The sequence below is a fragment of the Astatotilapia calliptera genome, chromosome 22 (genome assembly GCF_900246225.1).
Source record: "Astatotilapia calliptera chromosome 22, fAstCal1.2, whole genome shotgun sequence".
Lineage (NCBI taxonomy): Eukaryota > Metazoa > Chordata > Actinopteri > Cichliformes > Cichlidae > Astatotilapia > Astatotilapia calliptera.
This window is the reverse complement of record NC_039322.1, coordinates 3,430,810-3,455,594: the sequence shown is the minus strand read 5'-3', so window position 1 is coordinate 3,455,594 and position 24,785 is coordinate 3,430,810. Positions and strand designations below refer to the sequence as shown.

Sequence of the window (24,785 nt, the reverse complement as noted above, 5' to 3'; positions counted from 1 at the left end):
CTGGAAGGTCGTTAATGCATCTGGAGTTGTTCAAACAGTCTAGTTTCTATAAGTGTCATCTCTGTAAACAAGTGCGCAGATTGGCGCTAGCTTTCTCTCAGATTTGTGTGCTTGTTAAACTATTTTAAAGGAATTTTGGCTAATTGAGGAGCTCTAAACTTCGGTTGTTGGTATTTATACCAAAATGCTTTCATTTACGTTTAAGTAGATGCTCCTTTAGTCCGGTTATTACTGTAGTTGAAACGTCTTGGTGTCCTGCTTTCAGAATGAGTACGGTAAGCTGCAGCCGCAGTCACTCGCTTGTTTATTCCTGGTCTGTGTCGCACCGCTGATTCACTGACTTCGCCTGATTACCTGGAGCCACAGTCGGCGTTTACACCTCGGACTGTAGGTACGTTGCATAAATGTTCATAAAGGCAAAGTAATATTTATTTAGCGTGATGGGGTTTTTTTTTTTTCTTTTTTTCCCCCCCTCCAGTGCTTGAATTAAGAGAAATCACGTTTTGGTAGTGCGCATCGCGGCTCTATCTCGCTTTAGAAATTAGTCCTGCCTAAAAGTTTACCGTAATTCTGCTGCAGGGTGCAGTGGTGTATCTGCTTTTACGAGTTTTATGCTCCATTGTGCGCACACAGCTTTACTGCAGTGCTCGTTTTGGATTTGATCATTTTGCTGCCATTTTGGGCCCTTAAAGCATCATTTTAAAACGCATCCTCTGACTTTCAGCGCACAGCTCCTCCGCATAAAGAGGGTCATCGGGTGTAATCGAGAAGAGGCTGCTGGGCCAAGTTCCACTTTGGGATCATAAATATATTAAATTGCCTCTCCGAGTGAATCTATAAAAGTCTGGGTTCATGCCGGATTTCGAGCACTTCAGATTTTCCTACTCTAGTATGAATCCGGTCCTGGAGGAGAGCGGTTTCCTGGCACCGCAGCAGCAACATCCCCAAATGCCGAGCCAAACAGATTCCGCCATCCCAGACCCGGGCTACTTCCTGGGGGACCACGGCAGGTTCGGGCTTGATGGGTTGTCCGGGCTGGACCTGGGCGCTCTGCCACCGTCGGGCCTCGCCTACCTGCACCTGAGCAGCCCCTTGCACCGCGTCCCCCCGGCGGCCACGGCTCTGCGCAACGACTTGGGCTCCAACATCAGCGTGCTGAAGACCCTGAACCTGCGCTTCCGCTGCTTTCTGGCCAAAGTGCACGAGCTGGAGCGCAGGAACAAGGTGCTGGAGAAGCAGCTGCAGCAGGCTTTGGAGGGCAACAGCGGGGGCGATGGACACCAGAAGCCCCTCACCAAAGACATAGGAGTCCAGACCGGATTCATCGGGCCTATCCCTCCAAGGCCGGGTTTCATCCCGCTCCTCAACGCCAACAATTCTGCCTACCTGCCCGGAGGCCTCCTTTCCCCCACCTTGAACCCCCCTCCTCTGTTTGACAACAAATACCTGAGCACGGATTCAAACTCCAACCTCACCACCTCCGGCTTCTCCATCAGCCCGGCTCTGAGTCCCATGGACCCAACCAAAACCATCACCAACATCAACGAGAAGTACTCCACCCACACCGGGACAAACACCTCCAACGCTCCCCCACCTCCCCCTCCTCCGCCACCTCGCTTCCTCCCCGGGACGATCTGGTCTTTCAACCACACCCGCCGCTTTGGCACCGGGAGGGAGTCGTGCGTCACGGGGCCCGGGGTCTCCTGGACGCACCCGGACGGCGTTGGAGTCCAGATCGACACCATCACGCCGGAGATCAGGGCTCTGTACAACGTGCTGGCTAAAGTGAAGAGAGAAAGGGATGAATATAAAAGGAGGTAAGGGGCGCTGGGTGATAAGATGCTTTACCTGTGATGTGGAGTTTTCACCATGGTGTGTGTGTGTGTGTGTGTGTGCTCGCGTGAGTGTGCGTGCACAGGTGGCTGATTACAGGTGGTTTATGACATCATGGGTCTGATTTTTGTCTTGGAGATTAAGGATTCGGCTGCTTAGACATTCAGAGATTTCTTCTGCATCACTGAGCATATCGTCAGGTTCCAAACAGTCCAGTTGGGCCAGCAACTGCAGATCAACTTCTCTATTATACTTGTCTAATAGACCTTGGCCATGGGATCAGTGGTTCTGTTGAACTCTTAGTTAAATAATAGCTGTAATTCACAAAATAATAAAAAAAATAATAAAACTGTGTTATAAAACAATAGCTCATTTTTTAATGTATTTTTTAATCTTAATAAAATTAAAGAAAAATAACAATTTGCTTTAAATTTACAATTGCAGCAACAGATTTGTATAAAATAATAACGCAATTTGGTCACACAAAAGAAGCAGTGATTCAGGTAATAGAAATTATTTATGCAGCACCTTTGAAGCTGAGTTTACAAAGTACTTCAAACCATCAAAAGTGATATTCCCAGAAATAGCAGCGTAATAATGAAAGTTGCAGTTTGCTTCAAAACCTCAAACCTTTGGCTCCATGTCAGTGCGTGGTGCAAGTTTCAGTTTCAGTAGGTCTACACCCAAGAGCTACAGTGAAAGAACAAACTTACAGTGAAGCTGAGTGAAAAGAACAAGAAAATAGGAATGCAAAATGCAAAATACACATTTTCCTTAACAAATAAAAGATATCAAACATTGCAATAACATCAGGCAGTTAGTAAAACAACAAAAAGCCCAGAAGACACAATATGAACAAAGAACTAGTTTATAAAAATATGTTTTCAGATGTGATTTAAATCAACTTTTTTCTTTTTCATGTTGCTGTGGTTCATGTGTGTCTTTCTTCACTGACAAATGCACTCACTGATATTCAGCATTCAGTAAAAGGTGACTCAGTTTCTACAACCACAGTTTCTAAAAAATGACACTGTGTAAAATGTAAATAAAAACAGTGCTTTGCAGATATCAAAAACACACATGAATGGAGAAAAATATCAAAGGTTTAAACTGAGAAAATTTAGCATATCAAGAAAAATATTAGATCATTTTGAATTTGATGGCAGCACAACGTCTCAAAAACGTTCAGGGAGGGTTGTGTTTACCCCTCTGCTGTCTGTGAACTGAGGAGACCAGCTGCTGGACGGTTTGGAGAGGAATGCTGTCCTGTTCTTGTCACAGGATTCTAGCTGCTCAACAGTCCTGGGTCGTCTTTATCCTATTTTCCATTTTATGATTGTCCACATGTTTTCATTGGTGAAGGTCGTTCAACCTCGGGCTTTTTTACCGCAGAGCCATGCTGTTGTATTTAATGCAGATTTAGTATTGTCTTCCTGAAATATCCAAGACCTTCCCTGGGGAAAAATGAATAGGGGCACATGTTACTCTAAAACCTGTATATACCTTTCAGCATCGATGGTGCCTTTCCAAAGGGGCAAGCTGCCAGTGCCTTATCGGCACTAATGCGCCCCCATACTGTCAGAGATGCAGACAAAGATTCTGAGTGCCAGGCTGGATGGTCTCTCTTGTCTTTAGTTTGCAGACACAGCATCCATGCTTTCCAAATAGAATTCCACATTTGGATTGTTTTGCTTTACTTCAGTCCATGTTAAATGAGCTTTGACCCAAAGACGGCAGCAGTGTTTCTGGATGTGTCTTTCTCTGTACATGACAGAGATTTAACCCAGATTGAACTGTGCTCACAGGTAGTGATTTCTGGGAGTGTACCTGAGCCCCTGCTGTGATTTCCATCACAGAATTAATGTCTGCTTTTAACGCAGTGCCACTCAATGACCCAAAGATCCAGCATCCAGTCCACATTTTAAGCCTTGCCCATTGTGCACGGAGATTTCCAAATTCTTTTGATGATATGATTTACTGTCACTTGATGTGAGATTTCCATATTAAAACAGAAACACAACAAAGTATAAGATAACATACGGTTTATTGAAAGTTGAGAAATTCCTGATAGTTTTTGTCTGTTTAGCTGAGGGTAAAAAAACAGAAGGATGTAGTAAAAGATGAAAGCATCACTCTGAGTGTTTCAGGGTCGTCTGACTCCTTTTCTCAGAATCATATCGACCTGAAACCACAAAATATTGATGACGGGCCGCAGCAGCAGCACCTGCCCTCTGATACCAAGAAAACACCAATGCTGCTCATCTTTAATTCAAAGTAAATAAGACATCATTTGAAGCCCTTTTGTTAGGAGGAAAAGAAACTCATCATCGATGTAAAACTGATTACATTTCTACTACTAAACAAAGCTAAGTATTGGTTTCCAAATACAGATAAAAGCACCACTGATATCTTAGATGAAAAATAGTGAAAAGGTACAGCTGAGTAAGAAAATGGCCGACCCGATCACCAAGCTGGCTCCTGTTCCTCTCTGCAGTGATTGATTGGTCAGAAAAACATGAAACCTGATAGTTATTATATTTAAGTGCAGTCATAAGTCACCCTGCGAGGATGGGCGCTGCCATTAATGTCTCTGGCTGTACGGGGTCAGCGAGGGCGATGCTGCTGATCAATGAGCAGGGCTGCTTTACAGGATGTTTTTAGTCGGTCGCTTTTTAAAAGTGCTGCAAAACTCCGCAGAAACACTGTTTGAGTCATAAAATCTGAAAGTGCTTTGCCTTCATTTGTCAGCTGTTTATTTCTCTGGATTAATCAGTGAACTCTGGTGCCAGTCACTGCTTTATTTTGAGGACTACTTGGATCTTTTTATGAGCTTTATCACAATTTACATGTAATTTTACGACATCTTATTTTTCATTACCCTGGGGAAATATGTAGTTGGTGCAGAGCAGGGTGCTTCAACGCTACCTGCGTTTTTGCTAATCTTCTGCAGTCGTGGTTTCTTTTAGGCAGTAGATTTGTTGTACAGCTCACAGAAAAAAACAGTTTCACTGCTGACCTGTTCCCCTCTTAAAGACATTGAAACACTATTTTGCACCGCTGCTTTATGCTGAAAAAGCACTGACCTCACTGCTTTGTGCATCAGCCTGCTGAGGCAGGAGGCCTCGGCATGACAGACCTTCAGTCACATCGATTTCACTCAACAGCAGTGACTCCCTGACCTGTGATGTTCAGATACTGCTGAGCTTTTAGTTTTTGCACTGCACTAAATTACATTAAATTCTTGTCTTTTTAAGACCTTTGAGAGTGACGTGCAGATAGAAACGATTTAAAAATTTGCGGGCACCAGTTTGAATCATTTTAACATGTTTTCAGTCATTTTGTCATGACAGGATAGATGATTACTCCGGTGTCCTTAAGCATTCGCTACTCTGGAGCACAATAAAGTAAAAGGTTAGGTGAGAGCTCAAACGTTTAATGAAGTAAATGAAAGTGAAACTCAGAAAGCAGCAAGTTCATCAACAAAAATCTGACATGAATGGTTTATAGACATATTAAACACGACGTGCTTGGTTTGGGTATTAATGTGGGACTGCCACTCCTGAGATACTTGAAAAGACACTTTGTTGCCACATTTAAGTGCAGTGGAACTTAAATGCAACATTTTTCAGTGTGCTGGGTTAACGTTGCAAAGGGGAATAATTTAACCCAAACCACGGTTAGCTGTTTAAATTTAGCGAGTAGATTTTGGTGTTCAGAACTAAAAACCTCATTGTCAAAGATGTAACCTAACCTGATAGCTTTTGGTATCGGAGCCTCGCCAGTAAGGAAAAGCAAAAGTAAATCAATCAAAGAAAAACAAAATCCTAAACCCTTCCATCCTCCTAATCAGGACTTTTATTTGTGTGCAGGGAGCTAACGAGGGTTTTTATATATTATTTTACAAATGTTCTTTGCAAGTTTAATTATCTACCATGGAGAGCCCTTTAAAAGCCTGAATCGATGCAGCTCTGACGGACAAATGTGAAAGTCTTTCTTTTATTTATTTCCTTGCTGGCAAAACTGTGTCGCAGTTACATGGGTTGAGCATAGAAACACCAAAATTCACTCAAAAAGCAGAATTACAAATACATAACAATATTCTTCCTGAGCTGACTGATTTTCTTTCCAGTGAGGATAAAGGTCTTCAGTTTCCCTTTCATGTGACACGTTCAGCTTCATGTGTGTCTGCAGGGACACGCTGTCTGGGGACAAGTTGAAGATGAGCTGTTGTTTTTCTCTCTCATGAGTCATCCCCTCCTTTCTTTCTTTCCTCCTCCTGTTTGATCCTTTTTTTTCTATCCCTCCTCCTCCTCCCTGCCGGGTCTTGTTTTGGTACCTGCAATGCAGCACCGGCCTGTGACTGCCAGCAGTGATGTCACTCCACCTGACACCTCCCTCTCTTCCTTCTCTCCATTTTATCTTTTTACCCTCTGCTTCCCTCTCAGCGTCTGGCATCTTATTACATTTCTCCATTTCTAAATGCTCTCACTCTGCCCGGTCTTCCTCTTTGAGTCTCTCTGTCCTCGCTGACTCCTCATCCCTCTCTGCACTCCCCACCTCCCCACCCAGTGTGTCCGAGGCGAGCTTCTGCAGCGTCAGAGAGGCGCTGACATCAACATCTTTGTCGTCATCATTAGCTCGTCTCCAAACTACACAGCTGCAAAATGCTCGGGTTTCTTTCTCCGACGTTCTGCTTTTTGCAAACATTAATAATGATTAATAGAAGTTAAAAGTATGCAGACACGTATGGATGGCTGAGCGTGCCATTTAATAAGAACAGCATTAATTCTACTCCCCGTATCTGGGAAGTTATCCAATCAGATGTTGAGTAAACTCTAAGGGTTAAAACAATAAAGCTGACTGTGTGCAAGTGCCAATAACTGCACTTCCTCTACTGTCCACTTGAGGCTGACTGCAAGAGTGAAGTTCAAACAGGAAGTCTATGAATGCAGCTGTACAGTTTATGAATGGAGCTGGCAAATCATGCTTTAGCACTCCACCATCGTGTCCCAATCTCTGGCTCCAACAAACGAAATCCAACATGGTGGTAACCCAAATGGCAGTCTTGAGTCTTTAAAACGTGCGGTCCAGAAGCACTGGTGACATTATAGAGGCTGCATATGAGGGCAGTTTATTTGACACCGGGTTGGGAGGTTTTTCTCCCAAACAGCGTTACTGAGATGATGTGAGCTGATGTGCTTTCACTGGTCAGACCAGATCAAACATCTGCAGATTTTCAGCCACATATTGCACATAAATACACACTGACACTGTTGTGTTATCTCCTCTGGCATTAATCGCTCACTCTGTAACAGAGAGCAGGAAATGTCAGTGACTCATACTTTTTTGTGTGCTGGAGGAGAGCGAGATAGCATCACCTTGCATACAGACGCAGGTTTCCTGATAGTGTCATGTCTTCACTCTTTACTCCTTGAGAGCCTGTTAGGTTTAACCCTTGAAGCAGTTTTCTGCTCTAAGCAGTTTCTGTTTATTTCAGCCTGCTTATTGAACAACATGACTGGATGTGCATTCAAACTTTTTCAGGGTGGACGCTGCCTGTGCAGCCATCATTGTGCACATACTGTTCTCATGGCCGTCAAATCACGTCTTTGTTGACGTGTCAGAACCTCATCATTAAAGGTACAGGAAGGTCGTCACATGCATCTTTAAAGGGGAAAGATTTAAGGAAGAGTGTGTGTCACTGTTTATCTCCCTTTAACTGTTATAAGTTGCACTCACTGGTCACTTTATTAGGTATACTGGTACCTTTCCTAGTACTGGGTTGGACCCTGTTTTGCCTTTGTTTTCATGGCATAGATTCAACAAGGTGCTTGAAATATTCCTCAACGGTTTATAAACCGTAGTGGGAAATTCCCAGTGGGTCAGCCGTTTCTAAAATACTCAGACCAACTGGCACCGACAGCGATGCCACGTTCCAAGTCACTTAAATCACCTTTCCTCCTTATACTGCTTTTTCCTTTGAAATTCAGGGCATCGTCTTGATAATGTCTGCATGCCCAAATGCATTGGCTGATTAGAGCTGAACTAAAGAGGGTGCTGATGAGTTTATAACTGTATGTGAGGTGCAAACGTCCCGTTTTTTTCAGGAAAAGTTGCTCATTTAAATGTGTACTAGGTAGTTTTTTTAGGTTTTTGTGAACCTGTTGTAGGTGTTGTCACACTTTATAAGGAGATCCACTGTGTGATGATGAGATGGTAAAAAGAGGTCAGGAGATTGTAGGTCGAGCAGTTTGCTTTTCCACAGGCTGTAGGTCAGTTTAGCATAGTTTTTAGATGTCAGCATGTTTAAGGTGGTCAGAGTAAATCCGATGTTTGCCACTTTTGACAAGGATGTTTTTGTGATTTTTTTTTTTTTTTTTTTTTTTGTCACAAGCTTTGTGTAACTTCTCATTTTTCTCTTTGTCTCTTTGAAATTGGAACAGTTTTAAAATCACTTTGTTGGTGAGCTTGATTTTGCTCCAGGTGCCGTTCACCTTGATTAATATTTAGCAGCTTTGCTGTGTGATGCTGCAGCCATGGTGATTTTACTTTTTGGCTTCTGCATCTATAAATAAATGACAGAGCTGCAGTTTGCTGTTTACTGAGGTGTTTTCTGCCCGTGTGTCACTGATGCTCTCTCTAAGGACAGAACAACGACCTCTGCAGATGTAACTTCAGTGTGAGGATGGTGAAATTCACATTCACAGTATTGCCCAGCTCTGATGAAGGTCGGCAGCTAAAACCTCATTGGAGATAAAGATCACAGTCTCACTTAAAGGAAATCAGTATTAAATGGTTCTGAGCCTTTCAGTCGATATTGGCTCGCTCTGAGAACAAGTCGGTTTCAGGTGGTTTGATCAAACGAGCTGCGTCGTTACTGCAGAGGGCTTTTCAAATTCTTTGACGTCACATCTGAGTGCAGCGCAGTGGCCTGGGCTCATTCTTAAAAAGTAAACGGTAAACGGTTTACGAAGCGTCTGCATCACCCAGCAGTTAGGACGTCAGCGCAGGTACACCAGCTGCTGTGTCTTTAATCAGTCAAACACACCGACCACCAGCAGCCTCACTGCAGAGCTGCGTGTTAGGACTGGCAAACAGACGAGAGCGAGGACAGCAGCTCGCTCTCTCTGGTTTTCATATCTGAGCATCTCTGTCACACTGACTCGTGTCGTTGCAGCTGAAACACACCAGCTGCTTCATAGTTAACATTCAGGCTTTGAGTTGGCTTGTTGGTGCCTCTCCAGAGCACCTGTTGTCATTGTCATTGGCACCAAAGCAGATCGAATGGACTCACAATGGTTTATGCTTCCTGACAGTGCAGAATAATAACCCTGGAGTTTAACTGACTTTGTGTTGCACTGATGGTGTGTTCTCTTGATCAGCTGTTCAGGAAGTCATGTGATACATGTGACTGCAGAGATTTTACCCCAGTTTAAACTTTCATGATCTAAAACAGATTAGACCATATGTCCTGCTATCGTATATCAGCTTTATCTAATCCACTGATCGGTCCACATCCAGAAGGGTTTCTTGTCACAGTTATTTTTGAGGTCTTCAGAAGCTTCCTCTGATCTCATGCTACTTTACATATGTGAGGAATGAGTGCAAAGACATCCGATCAATACTATACATTAAGCTTTAGTGTCGTATCAGGAGAGATGGTTGAATATTATTGAATATACCCTCTAGCAGATCATTACGTGAAGGAACCTTTTAAAAACAAGCGTGTCCATGCTCACAGGTGTACACACAGGTGCTCACACACACAAACTACACCCTTTTTGGCTCCTACCTCAAAGCACACTGTGCGCTGTCGATCTTATGTGCTGCACAATAATGTTTAATATTTAGTATTTCCTGTTATATTCACATAGATCATCGTGATGTTGTTTATTGTATTGCTCTCATTTTCTTCTGCTTGTTTTCTTTTTTCTTTCTCAACAGATGATCCAGGTGATTGATATATGTATATTTTTTATTTTATTTATTTATTTATTTTTTTGTCTGCTTATTTAGTTGGTTTTTGTTTCTTTGCCCTTTATCCCCGTCCCTCTTCTCTGATGTTTTTTCCCCTCTTCCTTTCTCCCTTTTCTTTTCCTCATTCAAGTCTGTCCCGTATCTAGCAAGTGAAAATAAAAAAATAAATAAAATAAACAATAAAAGGTGAATCAAATAGACCATTACGGCAAGGCTGGGATGGTCAATTTGGTAAAGTAAATCTGTTGGGCATCTTTCTTCGCCTTTAGACAATAATTCTGATGCAAAAGAACCAAACGGGACAGGCAAAAAAAGAAAGAAAGAAAAAAAAAACAGAAAAAAAAAATATATATTATTGAATATAATCGGATTTTGTCTGACTTTATTACATGGTGGTGCTAATAGTAAGACAAACCATTTTTCTTTTAATATCATCCTGAGGTCGTATTTATATGAGGCAGAAGAGGCATCGCACCACAACACAGGAACCAGATATGAGCCGGTCGTCCTGCTCTCTGTTTGTAGTGACTGCAGCGTGCTCTTCATGCCTTCATGCTCCAAATGCACACTTCTTGGTTTCTCCTTATGTAACACATGCTGAGTAATGACAGCGGTGGAGCTGGGAGGGGCCATGATGCTGCACAGTGTGGGTCTGTGTCAGGTGATCATGAAGGTTTTTGCCTTAAAGCTGCAGACATGAAGATAAAGAAGCGAAAATTCATCGCCTGTTTCAATCCATCTGAAAAAATCTCCACGGTAACCTGACAGACTAATTATTGTGACGTCAGCTAACACACACACAAAATCAAACTGTATTTCCCAAAGAAGTCACCAGCTGCAGTTGAAGGTGGTGGAGGTGGAGTAAGTTGAGTCAGGAGATGAGAGACTGCGATCAGGGGCAGGCGAACGCCACCAAGGAGCCCAGTGTAAGAGTGAGCTGTCGACTGAGTGCTCAGTACTACTCATGAGGACGTTTAGTGCAAATGAGTTTTCTCCAAAGAGTGTCTGAGTTCAGTCTTAGAGATCAGGCGAGGAGCTCAGGTAGAGCTGCTCATCATCAGCTAAGGTGGCTCAGTCTTCTGACTGTGGGACACAGTAGGCGGAGTTAAACTCTGTAGGAAAGTGTTGCTTAAACTAAACAGCTGATGGCCGTGGTAATGCTTTGTGGAGTATGAATGCACTCACTTTTTTTTTCTAGTGTTATTGCATTTTATTTTGTCACACGTAAACGTGTTTGTCTGCTTCAGAGAGTTTCTGTGCTTCACTCTGTGTGAGACGTCTGCTCTGCTTGTGTTTGCAGATGGGAGGAAGAGTACACAGCCAGAATGGACCTGCAGGAGAAGGTGGCTGAACTCGAGGAGGTAAAATTGACATAAAAATATTAGCTTGTGTTCAGATTAAATGTTTCTCATTTTAAAAGTGTTTGGTTTTACCGACACAGTCAGCTTCTCATCATGAACTCGGGTCTGATGATAGTCAGCTTTTTGAAGCTGAAGCATCAGCACATCAGTGCAAATTTAGCTCGTGTCATTTTCATGAAGCTGGTAAAACTGTTTTTACATACTTCTCTCTGATCCTTAAAGTAAGACGTGTGTCCTTCGGTAAACTTTGTCCTCTCAGTTGGGGATAGTTCAGTTTACCTGGAGCACACCTAATATTAGTGAGCAGCTTGAGAGCGGGGCCTGGGCTGTGTGAGTTGGAAATACAGCATCAAGCTGGACCACTATTTCTATTTCTGTTTTGAAAATGCACAGAGCAGAGAAAACAGCTGTTCCAGGGTTTTTACAAATCCTTAAAAAGTTCTTAGATATGTAACCTCAGATGTTTTAAATGTTCTAACACTTCATCAGATATACAGATATTTTTAGGGCTTAGAGTTTGCATTCACAGAACATATAACCTGCTCAAACTTTAAATAAAAAGAGGAGAACAAGGAGATAGGAGGAAATGTGGGTTTAAAACTTATGGGTCCAAGAAAAAGCACCAGGAATGGGATGGGATTGAGATGAGCTGAAAAAACATTTCAAGTTTTTGATTGAGGTTGAAGAAAACATCACGTGTGGACATAAAGACCTCACGGATGTCTTACACTTGCATACCTGTGCAGAGCTGATTGATCTGACCCACAGATGTTTGTGTTCGTAGGACCTGCAGGAGAGCGAGGTGTGTCAGGACGAGCTGGCTCTGAGGGTGAAGCGGCTGAAAGAGGAGCTCGTTCTCTTCAAAGGACTCGTCAGCAACGTGAGTCTGCTACAGCTTTATAAAAAGAAATGAGTCACAACTTCATCCATTTAGTTTTTAGGCATTAATTACATCTAATTACATGTGTCGGCCTGGGACTGTGCACATAAGCTCGATTGGTCCATATCCTGACAAAGGTTTTTTTTTTAAATGGTGAAATGCTCTTTTTTCCCTTTTATAGACAGAGAAAAAATACACAGAAAAAACATGATATTGTTAGCTTTGTGTTTATTTACCAGAACAAGAGGAAATATGACTAAAATGAAAACTTTTCTGTCTTTGGGTCAGAACCTGTCAGATCTGGACACTAAAATCCAGGAAAAGGCCATGAAGGTGGACATGGATATCTGCCGCCGGATTGACATCACCGCCCGCCTCTGTGACGTTGCCCAGCAGAGGAACTGCGAGGACATGAATCACATCTTCCAGGTAGATCCACAGCCACAAAATGTCCTGAACCACAGTCTTCTGCAACTTTCAAACCAACCCGTCTCCACGCAGCAGGTGCCCACGCCGCCCTCCACTTTGAGCCGCCGGGTCAGAAAACACAGCGGGCAGTCATTGAAGGGCGGGGACGGAGACGAGCTCAGCGTGTCGGAGAGCGAGGGAGGTGGGGCCAAAAGCGAGGATTCATGCAGCACGTCGGCCAATCAGATTAATGAGCAGATGCAGAAGATGCTGAACCAGCTGTAGGTGTTTTTTGTTCTTTATTTAACGTCTGAAACTTTCAGAAATGATGCTTAAACAGCTTGTGTGTGTGTGTGTGTGTGTGTGTGTGTGTGTGTAGGAGGGAGTGTGAGTTTGAGGATGACTGTGACAGTCTGGCCTGGGAGGAAACTGAAGAAACTCTTCTCCTGTGGGAAGATTTTCCAGGATACACACTAGGAGTGGAACCACAAGGAGAGGTACGCACACACACACACACACGGGCATTGACAGGATTTAACTTGATTAAATGCTCCTTGCTTTCTACCCTTGACAGACAACCAAGCACAGTGTGATAATACTGTATGTAATACGGGATATAATACATGTTGTGTATCTGATAGTATTTAGCTTAAATGAGAAAACATCTGCACATTTCATGCTTTTCCATATAAAAGAGTTAAACCTGGAAGTGTTGAAACACTGCAGCAAACGTGTGTGCTGCGGGCGGTCTATCCTTCAAGCTCGGGTGCTCTACCAGAGGCCTGGAGGTCCTGCTGCAGTATCTTAGCTGTTCCTAGGATTGCGCTCTTCTAGACAGAGATCTCAGATGTAGTTCCTGGGATCTGCTGGAGCCACTCACCTAGCTGCACTGCATTTAGTGCACCAGTTACCACTGGGACCTTCCCCTCCACATCTTCTCTGAGCCCTTGGTACTTTTCTAGCTTCTCGCGTTCCTTGGTTTTGATGTTGCTGTTATTCGCTATCAGTATGGCCGTGTATCTTCTGCTTCTCCACCACCACTGTGTCCGGTTGGTTAGCCACCACCATTTTGTCCGTCTGTATCTGGAAGTCCCACAGGATCTTAGCTCAGTCATTCTCCACCACCCTGGGGTGTCTCGCATTTTGACTTCAGTACTTTCAACCCATACTCAGCACAGATGTTTCTGTATACTATGCCAGCCACTTGGTTATGGCATTCCATATACGCCCTGCCTGGTAGCATCTCCAGTCTCCCTCTCCATGCTGATGGTGGTTAGTCTCGGCAGGTATCGTCTGTAGTGCTGCATTCACATCATCTAGTAGAGCTTCTGAGGGTACTTCATGTAGTCTTGGTCACCGGCTACTGGAGGATCCAGCTTTCAAGCTTCACACACTAAACAATCCTTCTTCCATCAGGGACCCAATCTCGGGTGGGGTGGGGGTGATGATATCTCCCCCTGACCCCTTGCCGTAACATGTGTGTTGTAGTCTCTAGCCATAAAAGCACCTACAGCTCAGTTCTCATCAGGGTGCCCTGGTTCCTCAACACCTGATGCGGACCTTGTTGATCCATTATGACTTCATAGTTATCTCTCTGCAGTAGGCTTGCTTAGCATGGGGGGACCCTTACTGGATACAGATGCCTCAGGTGGGAATTAGACTTGTAACTCCCGCTCCCAAGGCATGTAGTCATACTACTACTATGCTATCCAGCTGTCTGTGTGTGTTAGAATTTATCTAAAAATAAAACATTTTTTATAAAATATGAGCAGTAGCATCCTGAAAAGTTGGATTATGGATTAAAGACACTGCAGCATCATGCTGTCTAACAGAAGGTGTTCGGTGTTTCCTGTCAGCAGCAGTGTTATTTTGTCCCACTTGGATGACCTGACCTGGTGGACAAGCTGTTTTTAGTCTGCAGCCGCGTCAGAGTCCATCCTGCTGACCTGTAAGCTGCTTTTAACCAGATAAACTAAACAAGGTTAATGACCCGCTTAGTTAGGAAACAAGGAAACTAAACAGAGCTGCAGAGCTCATCTTCACACATTTAATTCAATGAATCCTCTTTAATTCAGTGTATTTATTAAGTGTGCCTATGCCAAAAGGCACACTTATTACTATTCGTCGGATTTATTATTATTATTATTTTCCTTTTTCCTTTTGTGCGGCTGGGTCTGGACTAGTATGCTATGACTTTTGGTGTTTATGACTGTTATAGTTTTTTAAATATTTAGATTTTAGTGCAAATTTTGGCCCATTTCTAGGCCCATGAGAAAGATTCAACTTTTGGCCCCATAGAAACAGATTTCAAACTTCATTTGTGGTGTGTTGGCTCTCTCTAGTGGTATGTCGGGAGTGGTACGGCCTGTCTACCCGTATTTGGATTACCGTAATGACGACAATATCAACGGCGCGCACAGCGTCGCTGCCTTCAGGAACCATTGGAAGTTTTAAGGTTGCGCGAACCATTGAATAGTTACGGTAACCGCAAGGGTGTATGCTTGGTGGAAAACTCCATATCCCACAATTCATAGCACGCCTCTACAGAGTCAAACAATGGCGGCCACCATTTCGTTTAATATATTCCTCTTATTTGTGTTTCTAGGTCACAAAATAAACTTTTAAGATATTTTCAGGTGAGAATGTAGGTGTGTAAACGTCAAATATCTGCTCGTTTTGTCAAAACATCCCATATTAGCAACAGTTTTCTCACGATGTTGCTGCTAGCCGGCTAGCTAGCGCGGCTAGCGCTGCTTCGCTCAAAAGCACCCGGGCTTGGCTTACAGTGAGGTGGCTGACACTCGTTTCACCACCCGATCGCTCACCAAGAGACTGTTTTTCAGCTGGACTTATTTTTCGTTTATATGGGCCGATAATTCATTTATTCGTTTTAGTAACGGTATAAACAGTGAAAGGTGGTTGTCCAGATGCTGGTCGATGTGGGAAAAATAACTGAGTTGTTTGGTGGTGGCTAACGCGGAGCTCAGTCGTGGATAAGGGAAACCGAAGGCAGGAGCGTGAGGTGGTGGCTGACGCGGAGCTACAACAGAGGGCAGCTAGCCACCGGTGTATGTCTCTTTCCCCTCGTATGCGGGGAAAGAAACATGCGAGGCGGCCGCGGATCGACCGGTGGTGGCTAACGCGGAGCTCAATCGTGGATAAGGGAAACCGAAAGCAGCGTGAGGCTGAATTTCAGGTAAGAAGTTATGAACTGCACTCTATTTGGGTCAGATATAAACAGAGTTTAGGTGTGGTTTATTTTCGTTGTGCTGACAGTTACAATAACTGTACTGCGTGGGAAGTTATGAACTGTTTCTGAGAGACAAATAACACCAGGATCCTTTTTTTGTGTAGCTGACAGCTGGTAACTGTGCAGGGGCGGATCTAGCAAAGCTTTTGCCAGGGGGCCAGGTAGGGCATTAACAGGGAAAGGGGGACACAAAGATATACTTTTCTTTCTTGCTCTCATATAAAATATTTAGCTTTTATTAAATAGTTATCTGAATCTTACAACCAAAGTTTGTATAATAATACACAAGATTGGCTGTAGACCATTGTTAATCATTCAGAACACTGTGTAAAAATAACAAAAAACAAAAAGTGAATGAAAAGTGTATAAATATTTATTTTACGTGTTTGATGTGTGTGGCAGGCCGTGGTCTGCAGTGCCGCTGCAGGGGAGGTGGACCCACCTCAGCGGCATCTGCAATCACGCCTCTCAGGCGTAAAGTCTGTGCTCTCTCGGTTTTTTTTTTTTTTGTATGTGTCGGGCTGTGAGATGAAAAGCTACAGCCGGCTTTTTTGGGTACAGCAACTATGTGTGAAAAGTGGTCCATAACCCAATGCTTCAAAGCGTGTTCATGCAAACATTGTCGGGTCTGCTTATGAACCTCTGTGCACAGCGTCTGCAAATCGGGGCTGTACGAAGTCACCTCATCTTTACACAAAACTGTAAGCTGTCATCTGTGAGGCGCGAGCGGTGTTTGGTTTTACCATAGTTGATGGTGGAGAATGGCTGCTCTGCTGAGTTTTGCTCTCGGTATCCGTTTGAATGGCAAACTACACTGATTAGCGGCGGCATAGGCACACTTAAAATTTCTTCCGAAATTTTCGCTTTCTAGTTCTTTTATTATCCCTTTATTATTTTTATTATTCTTTTTATTAGTCAATGAGGTTCTTTTTTGAGTGTCATTCTGTCTGTAAACATGAGAGCTCAAAAAGCTGTAGGTGAATTCAAAACTTCGGTGTCCAGAGGAGGGTCATGTTAAAAATCCATTCAAATCTGGCTTACGTCCTTCAAGCTCTTCAAGGTCAACTCATTGATTTATTGATTGAAAATGGACAAAAAGAAATTATTCTTACACGTGTAGCATTTACTGTCCACTTATACATTAGAAAGTAGTGTGTAAAGATTGTAAGTGTGACCTCTGACCTCTCCTTTAAGAATCTGATGGTCACAGCTAATAGAAGCTAATAAATTCAGTTTGCTTTTTTGTTTCAATATTGACTCAAATATATTTGTTGGTGATTTCAATCTTAATTATAATTAAAATAATGCAGAGCAGTGGTTGTAAAGAGTGCTCAGCCTTCACGCTGTGACTGGCTGATTATTAGAAGCAGAACTAATCTAATGCAGTTAAATCTCAAAGAGGGAAACACGTCTGGCTGAGCACTCACAGGAGGCTCAGCCATGAACAGCTGTGTGCTTAATGTTTTGGGGTTCCTGCAGGGACAGTATTGATTTTGAAATAGTCATTAAGTTCTGAAAGAAAAGGTTTATTTATCTTTGTAATGATCTTTGTAATGTGTAATGACCTGCTAGTGCCACAGGGTGGCAGTATTGCACCTAGAAGCCGTTTGTCAAAGTTTCACACAGAAAAACAATATTTATTATTTTATATTATTATTTCTATTATCTTCTACTCCTTTATATATTGAGACTGTTGACTAGTTTTCACATTTGGACTTTGACCCTGAAAAATGTCAAACCTGAAGCAAACTTGGACTTTTTCGTTTTTCTTTTTTCTCTGCAGGAGGAGTCCATTGAGGAAGTGATCAAAGACACGGAGTCTCTGTTCAAATCCAGAGAGAAGGAATACCAGGAGACCATCGACCAGATCGAGGTGAGAAGGTCAGGTGCTGTTGGACGTGTTAAATAAGGGAAGAAGGACAGTGAGCTGGAGGCAACTCTCATACCTATAATTGTCCCTGCTGCAGGGACCTGCCACACATCGCCTGCATGTGTCTCCCCCTCACTGTCCAAAAGCTAAAATAACCACAACTAAAACTTAAGAAAAGACAGAATAAGATCCCCTTAAAGTTAGCAGCAGTCATGAAACAGCAGTGGGAATGTCAGCATTTCTGCCTCTCTGTGCGTCATCAGCTGGAACTGGCCACAGCGAAGAGCGACATGAACCGCCACCTGCACGAGTACATGGAGATGTGTTCAATGAAGAGAGGCCTGGATGTCCAGATGGAGACCTGCAGGAGGCTCATCACACAGAGTGGAGACAGGTAACACACACACACACACACACACACTCTATTAGATTCACTGGTCGTGCTTGTTTACATGACCTGTGCAAAACACCAGGCTAGAGCTCATGCTGAACAAAGACCTGGGTATTGTAGTTTTACTATGGCAGACGTCCAGTGTCATGGTGTTAGTGTGAGCTAGTTCAGATTCTCAGCACGCCGATCTTCTCTTTTCCAAAGTCATAAATTCCCTTTCCCACCTTTCTTTGGTGTTTCTATCAAGGGCAAAAAAAGAGATTAGGAGATTGGTGCTACGTTTGGAACGTATCCATAGAAATGACAGATGCTGACCTCTGGTTGGACAGCAGCAATACCAGACTTTTTATTGGGTATACATACAGTGGGGCAAAAAAGTATTTGGTCAGCCACCGATTGTGCAAGTTCCCCCACTTAAAATGATGACAGAGGTCAGTAATTTGCACCAGAGGTACACTTCAACTGTGAGAGACAGAATGTGAAAAAAAAAATCCATGAATCCACATGGTAGGATTTGTAAAGAATTTATTCGTAAATTAGGGTGGAAAATAAGTATTTGGTCACCTCAAACTAGGAAAATCTCTGGCTCTCACAGACCTGTAACGTCTTCTGTAAGAAGCTTTTCTGTCCCCCACTCGTTACCTGTATGAATGGCACCTGTTTGAACTCATCATCTGTATAAAAGACACCTGTCCACAGCCTCAAACAGTCAGACTCCAAACTCCGCCATGGCCAAGACCAAAGAGCTTTCGAAGGACACCAGGAAAAGTATTGTAGACCTGCACCAGACTGGGAAGAGTGAATCTACAATAGGCAAGCAGCTTGGTGTGAAAAAATCAACTGTGGGAGCAATCATCAGAAAATGGAAGACATACAAGACCACTGATAATCTCCCTCGGTCTGGGGCTCCACGCAAGATCTCATCCCGTGGGGTCGAAATGATCATGAGAACGGTGAGCAAAGATCCCAGAACCACACGGGGGGACCTGGTGAATGACCTGCAGAGAGCTGGGACCAAAGTAACAAAGGTCACCATCAGTAACACACTACAACGGCAGGGAATCAAATCCCGCAGTGCCAGACGTGTTCCGCTGCTGAAGCCAGTGCATGTCCAGGCCCGTCTGAAGTTTGCCAGAGAGCACATGGATGATACAGCAGAGGATTGGGAGAATGTCATGTGGTCAGATGAAACCAAAGTAGAACTTTTTGGTATAAACTCAACTCGTCGTGTTTGGAGGAAGAAGAATACTGAGTTGCATCCCAAGAACACCATACCTACTGTGAAGCATGGGGGTGGAAACATCATTCTATGGGGCTGTTTTTCTGCCAAGGGGACAGGACGACTGATCCGTGTTAAGGACAGAATGAATGGGGCCATGTATCATGAGATTTTGAGCCAAAACCTCCTTCCATCAGTGAGAACTTTGAAGATGAAACGAGGCTGGGTCTTCCAACATGACAACGATCCAAAACACACCGCCCGGGCAACAAAGGAGTGGCTCCGTAAGAAGCATTTGAAAGTCCTGGAGTGGCCTAGCCAGTCTCCAGACCTCAACCCCATAGAAAATCTGTGGCGGGAGTTGAAAGTCCGTGTTGCTCGGCGACAGCCCCAAAACATCACTGCTCTCGAGAAGATCTGCATGGAGGAATGGGCCAAAATACCAGCTACTGTGTGTGCAAACCTGGTAAAGACCTATAGTAAACGTTTGACCTCTGTTATTGCCAACAAAGGTTATGTTACAAAGTATTGAGTTGTATTTTTGTTATTGACCAAATACTTATTTTCCACCCTGATTTACGAATAAATTCTTTACAAATCCTACCATGTGGATTCATGGATTTTTTTTTCACATTCTGTCTCTCACAGTTGAAGTGTACCTCTGGTGCAAATTACTGACCTCTGTCATCATTTTAAGTGGGGGAACTTGCACAATCGGTGGCTGACTAAATACTTTTTTGCCCCACTGTATTTAGGGAGGATGTTGGTATTGCACTGCAGTCTTTTTAGCATTGTTCTGCTAATAAACTGGGAACTAAGCGTGTCTTGAACTTTTTTCCCCTCATATATTTAAGCTTTGAAATCTGTGACGCCTTCACGATGATTTAAAGAATATTATGTACTGTGTTTATGAGAAGCTGTAAGTAAATATCAGCCCTCTTCCTGCAAAACTATGGTTTCTACAGGCCTGTTAATCTGCTGTCCTGGGATGAGATATCAAAATATTTTCAAGGAACTCAATAATCTGTCATTGTGTTTGATTCAGCTCCACTCCTGAGGGTTTATATTCAGAGAGCAATAATACCAATTGGCTTGAAGGACCTGGTCTCTACCTTCATCCTGAAATTGTGCTGGTAAGGTTTGCTCGGGCAAACCTGCGACGGTCAGGTTGGGTTTTTGATGAGCTGACAAGGAGAAAAGGTGTCGCAGGTGCAGCTTTTTGTAATTTACCTGCATTAACTTCATATCCTCATCACAGGAAGTCCACCTCGCTCATCTCGCTGACAGTGGATGACTCTGACAGCGAGGAGAAGGACAGGAAGAAGCCGGCGCTCCCCGCCGACTCGGAGATCAGCGACTCCTGCTGCGGCGTCAACGCCGCCATCCCACCTCTGACCTGGAGGAAACCCTAATACACGCTTCCTCTGAGGAAGAACAATGCAGAGCTTCCACACGTCTAAAATCATGTCTCTGTGATTTCTGTCACATTTTAAGTCTCCAGTGTGATTTTTACTGATCGTAAAGTCAGGCCAACATGGCAGCCGGAGATTCAGAGCCAAGCGTGGAGGTTTTTACTGCTTTGAGGAAGAAGAGCTTCTCCTTACTGATGAACCTGTAGTTTCTTTGCAATATTAGTTATAGTATATGAAGTCATTTTAATTAAAAAAGCAGCAATAGTAATAGAGTGTGCGAGTGCTGCCCTCACATGGTTACCAGCTGTAACTGCACATCTGGAGGTCAAAACTTTACCGCACTTTAAAGAAAAGATGAGATGCCTGTGAGCTACATTATTGTATTTGCACACCGAGCTCACCAAAACCGTTGTTTGTAAAATGTCTCTAACGCTGCAGGATTAAAAGGACGCACATACAGGCTGTAATGCAGAAAGAAAGCAGTTTGCACAGCTCACTGTTCCAGCTCCATATTAAAGTGCAGTGGTTTTATATTACACTGACATTAGCAGCAGCTTCAAAATGTTAAAGCTCACGTTTAATTTGATTCTTTCTAACTGTAGTCAAGACAAAAATCCAGTGAAAGACCAGCTCGCCTTAAACCGATTTCCAGGACTTTTTTTGGTGTGGGGGCATTTTGAAGGTTTAACCTTCACAATATTTACCTTACAGAAATCTTACATAAGTTTATTGATATGTACTTCTTCTTGAATTTGAAGTTTATTAAAAGCTCTGCTCCTGGTTTGTCTGTAAAAACTGATCCTTACTACAGTTTGGAGTTAAAATACTTCATTTTCCTCTCGGCGTAACATCAGCCGTGATATTTGAACAGATTTTGATACTGTGTAGTGATATACATGTAGTAATATAGATAATTTGGGGGTTTTGTAAGCTTTTGTACAGTTGTGGTTTCAGACCTCTCTCTCGCCTCCAGATCCATCTCAGTTTGAAAACATCAAAACGGTGCAAACAGGATCGGTTTGACAGTAAATGCCATTTAGATTTCTCACATTTTCTACAGATGATGTGATGCTAAAAGGTAAACTCTTATATTATGACAGTAATACTGTTTTTAAAAACCAGGTTAAATCACAGTTAAACTGATTTATTGTGGAAATGCCATTTTTAAACCTCGGTCTTGAAGAAATATTTTTTAAGTTAAATAATGTGGCAAAATGTACATTTCCACGTATTTTGGTGTCTGTGTTAAGATTCTATCTGGAATTAGTTCAGTATTTTTAGGATAATGTTAAAATGGACCTAAACAAATGCTCACATGAAACATGTTTTTAAATCAGGGCGTCCACGTAATCCCCGCAGGACTAAAGTTTAGACTGACAGTTTTTTTTTTCTACTCGTGGATCTGTATGATGTCATAGAGAGAGGATATCCTGATATCTCCTACAGAAGCCTATCACACAGTTCACAGTTTAACTTGTATGTCTTTTTATGAGGGGCAGCCAATCAGAAGACGGTTGGCTAATAGGGGGATGAGCTACAAGAGACAAATAAGGATTATTATCAACTGAATTATGCAGAGCTACTCTGACATAGCCCAAGAATAACAAATACAGAGCTGGAAATGATTGAAAAAGGCCCCCTTTAATCTTACACTTTAGGTAACACTCCCTTTTTTTATGTTATTTATTCTTAATACTGTTAATTAACAAGGCAATAATAGGTGTAATACAAATGTTATTTTTGCCTTTGATTTTCTGGGATCGGGAGGTATTTTGTCTTAAAGATGAAGATGCCACATTAGGTGGGACATACATGAGGATCAGTCACTCTGGTTTATTTGTTTATCTGTGTACAGTTTGTAAAGGACAAACACTGTAATTAATGTACATACCAATGCTGAAGTTGTACTGCTGCTGGAAGCTTCATGGTGTAAATTTGGCTGAAACGATTCATATTTTTTACTTTATTTTTGTGGGTTTTTGTGGCCTTGCTGTTGCTCTCAGCTAAATCAGACCTAATGTTAGTGTCTCAGCAATAAAGCCTGCATCGGTGTAAAGTAAGAAAAGTCGAGCAAAAAGGCCTCCAGATGTGATTTAAAGCAAAAAGAAACTAACGTGTACAGGATGCTGCAGGAAAAGAGTCCTCATCACGACTTTAAATATGAGCGTGCTTCTGTCTTTGCTGATGCTTTGAATGTTTTCACTCCTTCAAATGTCATCACATCTTTGATTACTTGAATGTCTGCTTGTTAAGTAACCGGCCATATTCACCAGAGAAAAAACAGACCCATTAAAGGAACAGCCTGACCTCCAGTTTTCTTCACTGAGCACATCAAAAACATCCAATTTAAAATCTTTGTTCTTTTATGTGATCTCAGTGCAGGGAGAGAAATGGGCAAAGAGTCATTTTGTTCCTTTAATGATGAGAAAAAGCAACAAACTGCTATCGTTCAAAGCAAAGCTATCACTCACCATAGGAAACAGTGCAGACGCTCCGTTAGCCGAGTGCTTCATATCTATATTATCTGAATGTAAGTGGAATCTGTGGAGAGAGAAACGTGAATTTAAACATTTCAGGAAACACAGGAATGAAAGTGTGACTCGGATGAAAAAGAAAAAGCAAATAATCGAGCTGAAGGATGAAGCCATTTGTAGGAAAACCTATGAACGGAGTGTTTGAGCTGTCAGGGGTTCAGGTTTGAGTGTGTGGTGCACAGAGCTGTATGTATGTTTGATGAAATGAAAAGATGAGCAGAATAAAATACTTTGAAGAAACATAATTCTTTGGTTTTGTTCCCATGTAGCTACTCTGTTCACTCATCAATGAAAGGTTTTGTTTTAATAAACTTCTACACAAACAAACTTTACATATTCATATAAAAAAACTTCATCAATTCAAAAAGCTCGAGAATTTTTTTAAACTTCCTCTTTTGTTCTGATCGACTCTCAGTACGAAACTTTTCCAAGTTATCTTTGTCTTTCACACCGTTTGTTCTTCCATTTAGAGGAAGTTTTGTCGTCACTTTATTATCCACTGTGCAACATTTGGTGTTTTTTTCTGGCTGTTCGTGTTAGTGAACAGAGGAGGTGGGCTACAACACCTGCTATCATCATCCACAGAGCCTTTTACAGATGAAAGTCACATCCTGACACCCTGATCTACACGATGACAGCAGCTGTGCGGATGTCCAAGGTCACAACCTCACCAGAAAATACCTGGTTTCTCCTTCAGGTTTTAGATCTGAAGAAGCGTTTTGGATGAGAGGACTGCTTTTGATATAATTTGCTTACACAAGTCTGATCTCAGTGTCTGATCTCAGTGGATTAACTGGGCTGAAATTACATGTATTCAAATTAAACACTAATCAGTTGTACTGTTAGTCTGAAATGTGTATAGAGAAGCACACGCTTAAAAAATAAATGCTTTGTATTCAGATTAGACGTTTCACTCCTTCAGAGACATTGCAGTTTGTCTTTACAAGCCCAAAGTTCAAAAGCAGGATCCACTCATGACTTGCTCTTTTTCTTGGTGTTTGCCATTGCAGAACTTTTCCATTCAAAAAAGAAATCAATCAAGTGGAAATTATTCTAATAGCTATGCACTCTATGCACTACAATGCTGTGCAGTGTGCACAAAGTCCAGGGGGGGAAAGCACAGAAACCAGTGGAGATGAAGGTAAAAATGAACCATTTTAAAGTTAAGAAATCACGCAATTTTGCTGAAGAGTGACAAAAAAACAGCCACCTGAAAATCTAAACCCAACATTTTCGACTTTAGAAAAATGTGGGGAAAAAAAATCGGAAAATCCAGAAAAAGAGCGCAGTTATGCCGCACAGTGTGAGTAAAAGGAAAAGCAGAAAAAGACATTTAAATACTCACATAAAGACGCCGAGGACAGAAAACACCGGATACCTCGCTGCAGTCAAACCAAACAGAAGCAGCAGGAAACAGTTACCCCACCTGTACGTCTGATTAACGGAGGGGCGTTTGATTTTCACCTCACTTTGCTCAGTATTGGTCAGGTGACAACCCACGCTACCTTCAGCTAACATACCACAGACATGAAAACTTTACTGTTTTGCACACAGCTTGAATTCTGTAAAACATTTAATTCTTCAAATATATTTGTACAAAGGGAACATAACTGTGTTTCAGTCAGTGTAGAAGGAACCTAACACCGCTCC

General features: G+C 42.5%; 1 protein-coding gene across 7 annotated transcripts; it reads left to right on the top strand.

Moving 5' to 3' along the window:
- Nucleotides 1-297: 297 nt before the first annotated feature.
- iffo1a (intermediate filament family orphan 1a) lies at nt 298-23,380 on the top strand. 7 transcript variants are annotated; one of them, XM_026156493.1, is made up of 10 exons: nt 298-391; nt 725-1,817; nt 11,111-11,171; nt 11,956-12,051; nt 12,340-12,480; nt 12,556-12,740; nt 12,839-12,956; nt 17,493-17,582; nt 17,843-17,973; nt 20,448-23,380. In XM_026156493.1, the coding sequence occupies exons 2-10, from the start codon at nt 853-855 to the stop codon at nt 20,599-20,601; spliced, it is 1,941 nt and encodes a 646-aa protein (XP_026012278.1). In that variant the 5' UTR covers nt 298-391; nt 725-852; the 3' UTR covers nt 20,602-23,380. The 7 variants fall into 7 exon arrangements, with proteins under 7 accessions (XP_026012278.1, XP_026012277.1, XP_026012280.1 ...); XM_026156492.1 differs by having other exon boundaries at nt 12,553-12,740; XM_026156495.1 differs by lacking the exon at nt 20,448-23,380 and adding an exon at nt 17,677-17,747 and having other exon boundaries at nt 12,553-12,740; nt 17,843-17,940.
- Nucleotides 23,381-24,785: the final 1,405 nt, after the last annotated feature.

Excerpts from the sequence above, each read along its gene's own strand:
- iffo1a (XM_026156491.1), top strand. The coding sequence starts at position 853 with ATGCCGGATTTCGAGCACTTCAGATTTTCCTACTCTAGTATGAATCCG. Across the intron at positions 11,172-11,955 it reads AGGTGGCTGAACTCGAGGAG|GACCTGCAGGAGAGCGAGGT; the intron begins GTAAAATTGACA and ends TTGTGTTCGTAG. Across the intron at positions 17,583-17,842 it reads AGACCATCGACCAGATCGAG|CTGGAACTGGCCACAGCGAA; the intron begins GTGAGAAGGTCA and ends GTGCGTCATCAG.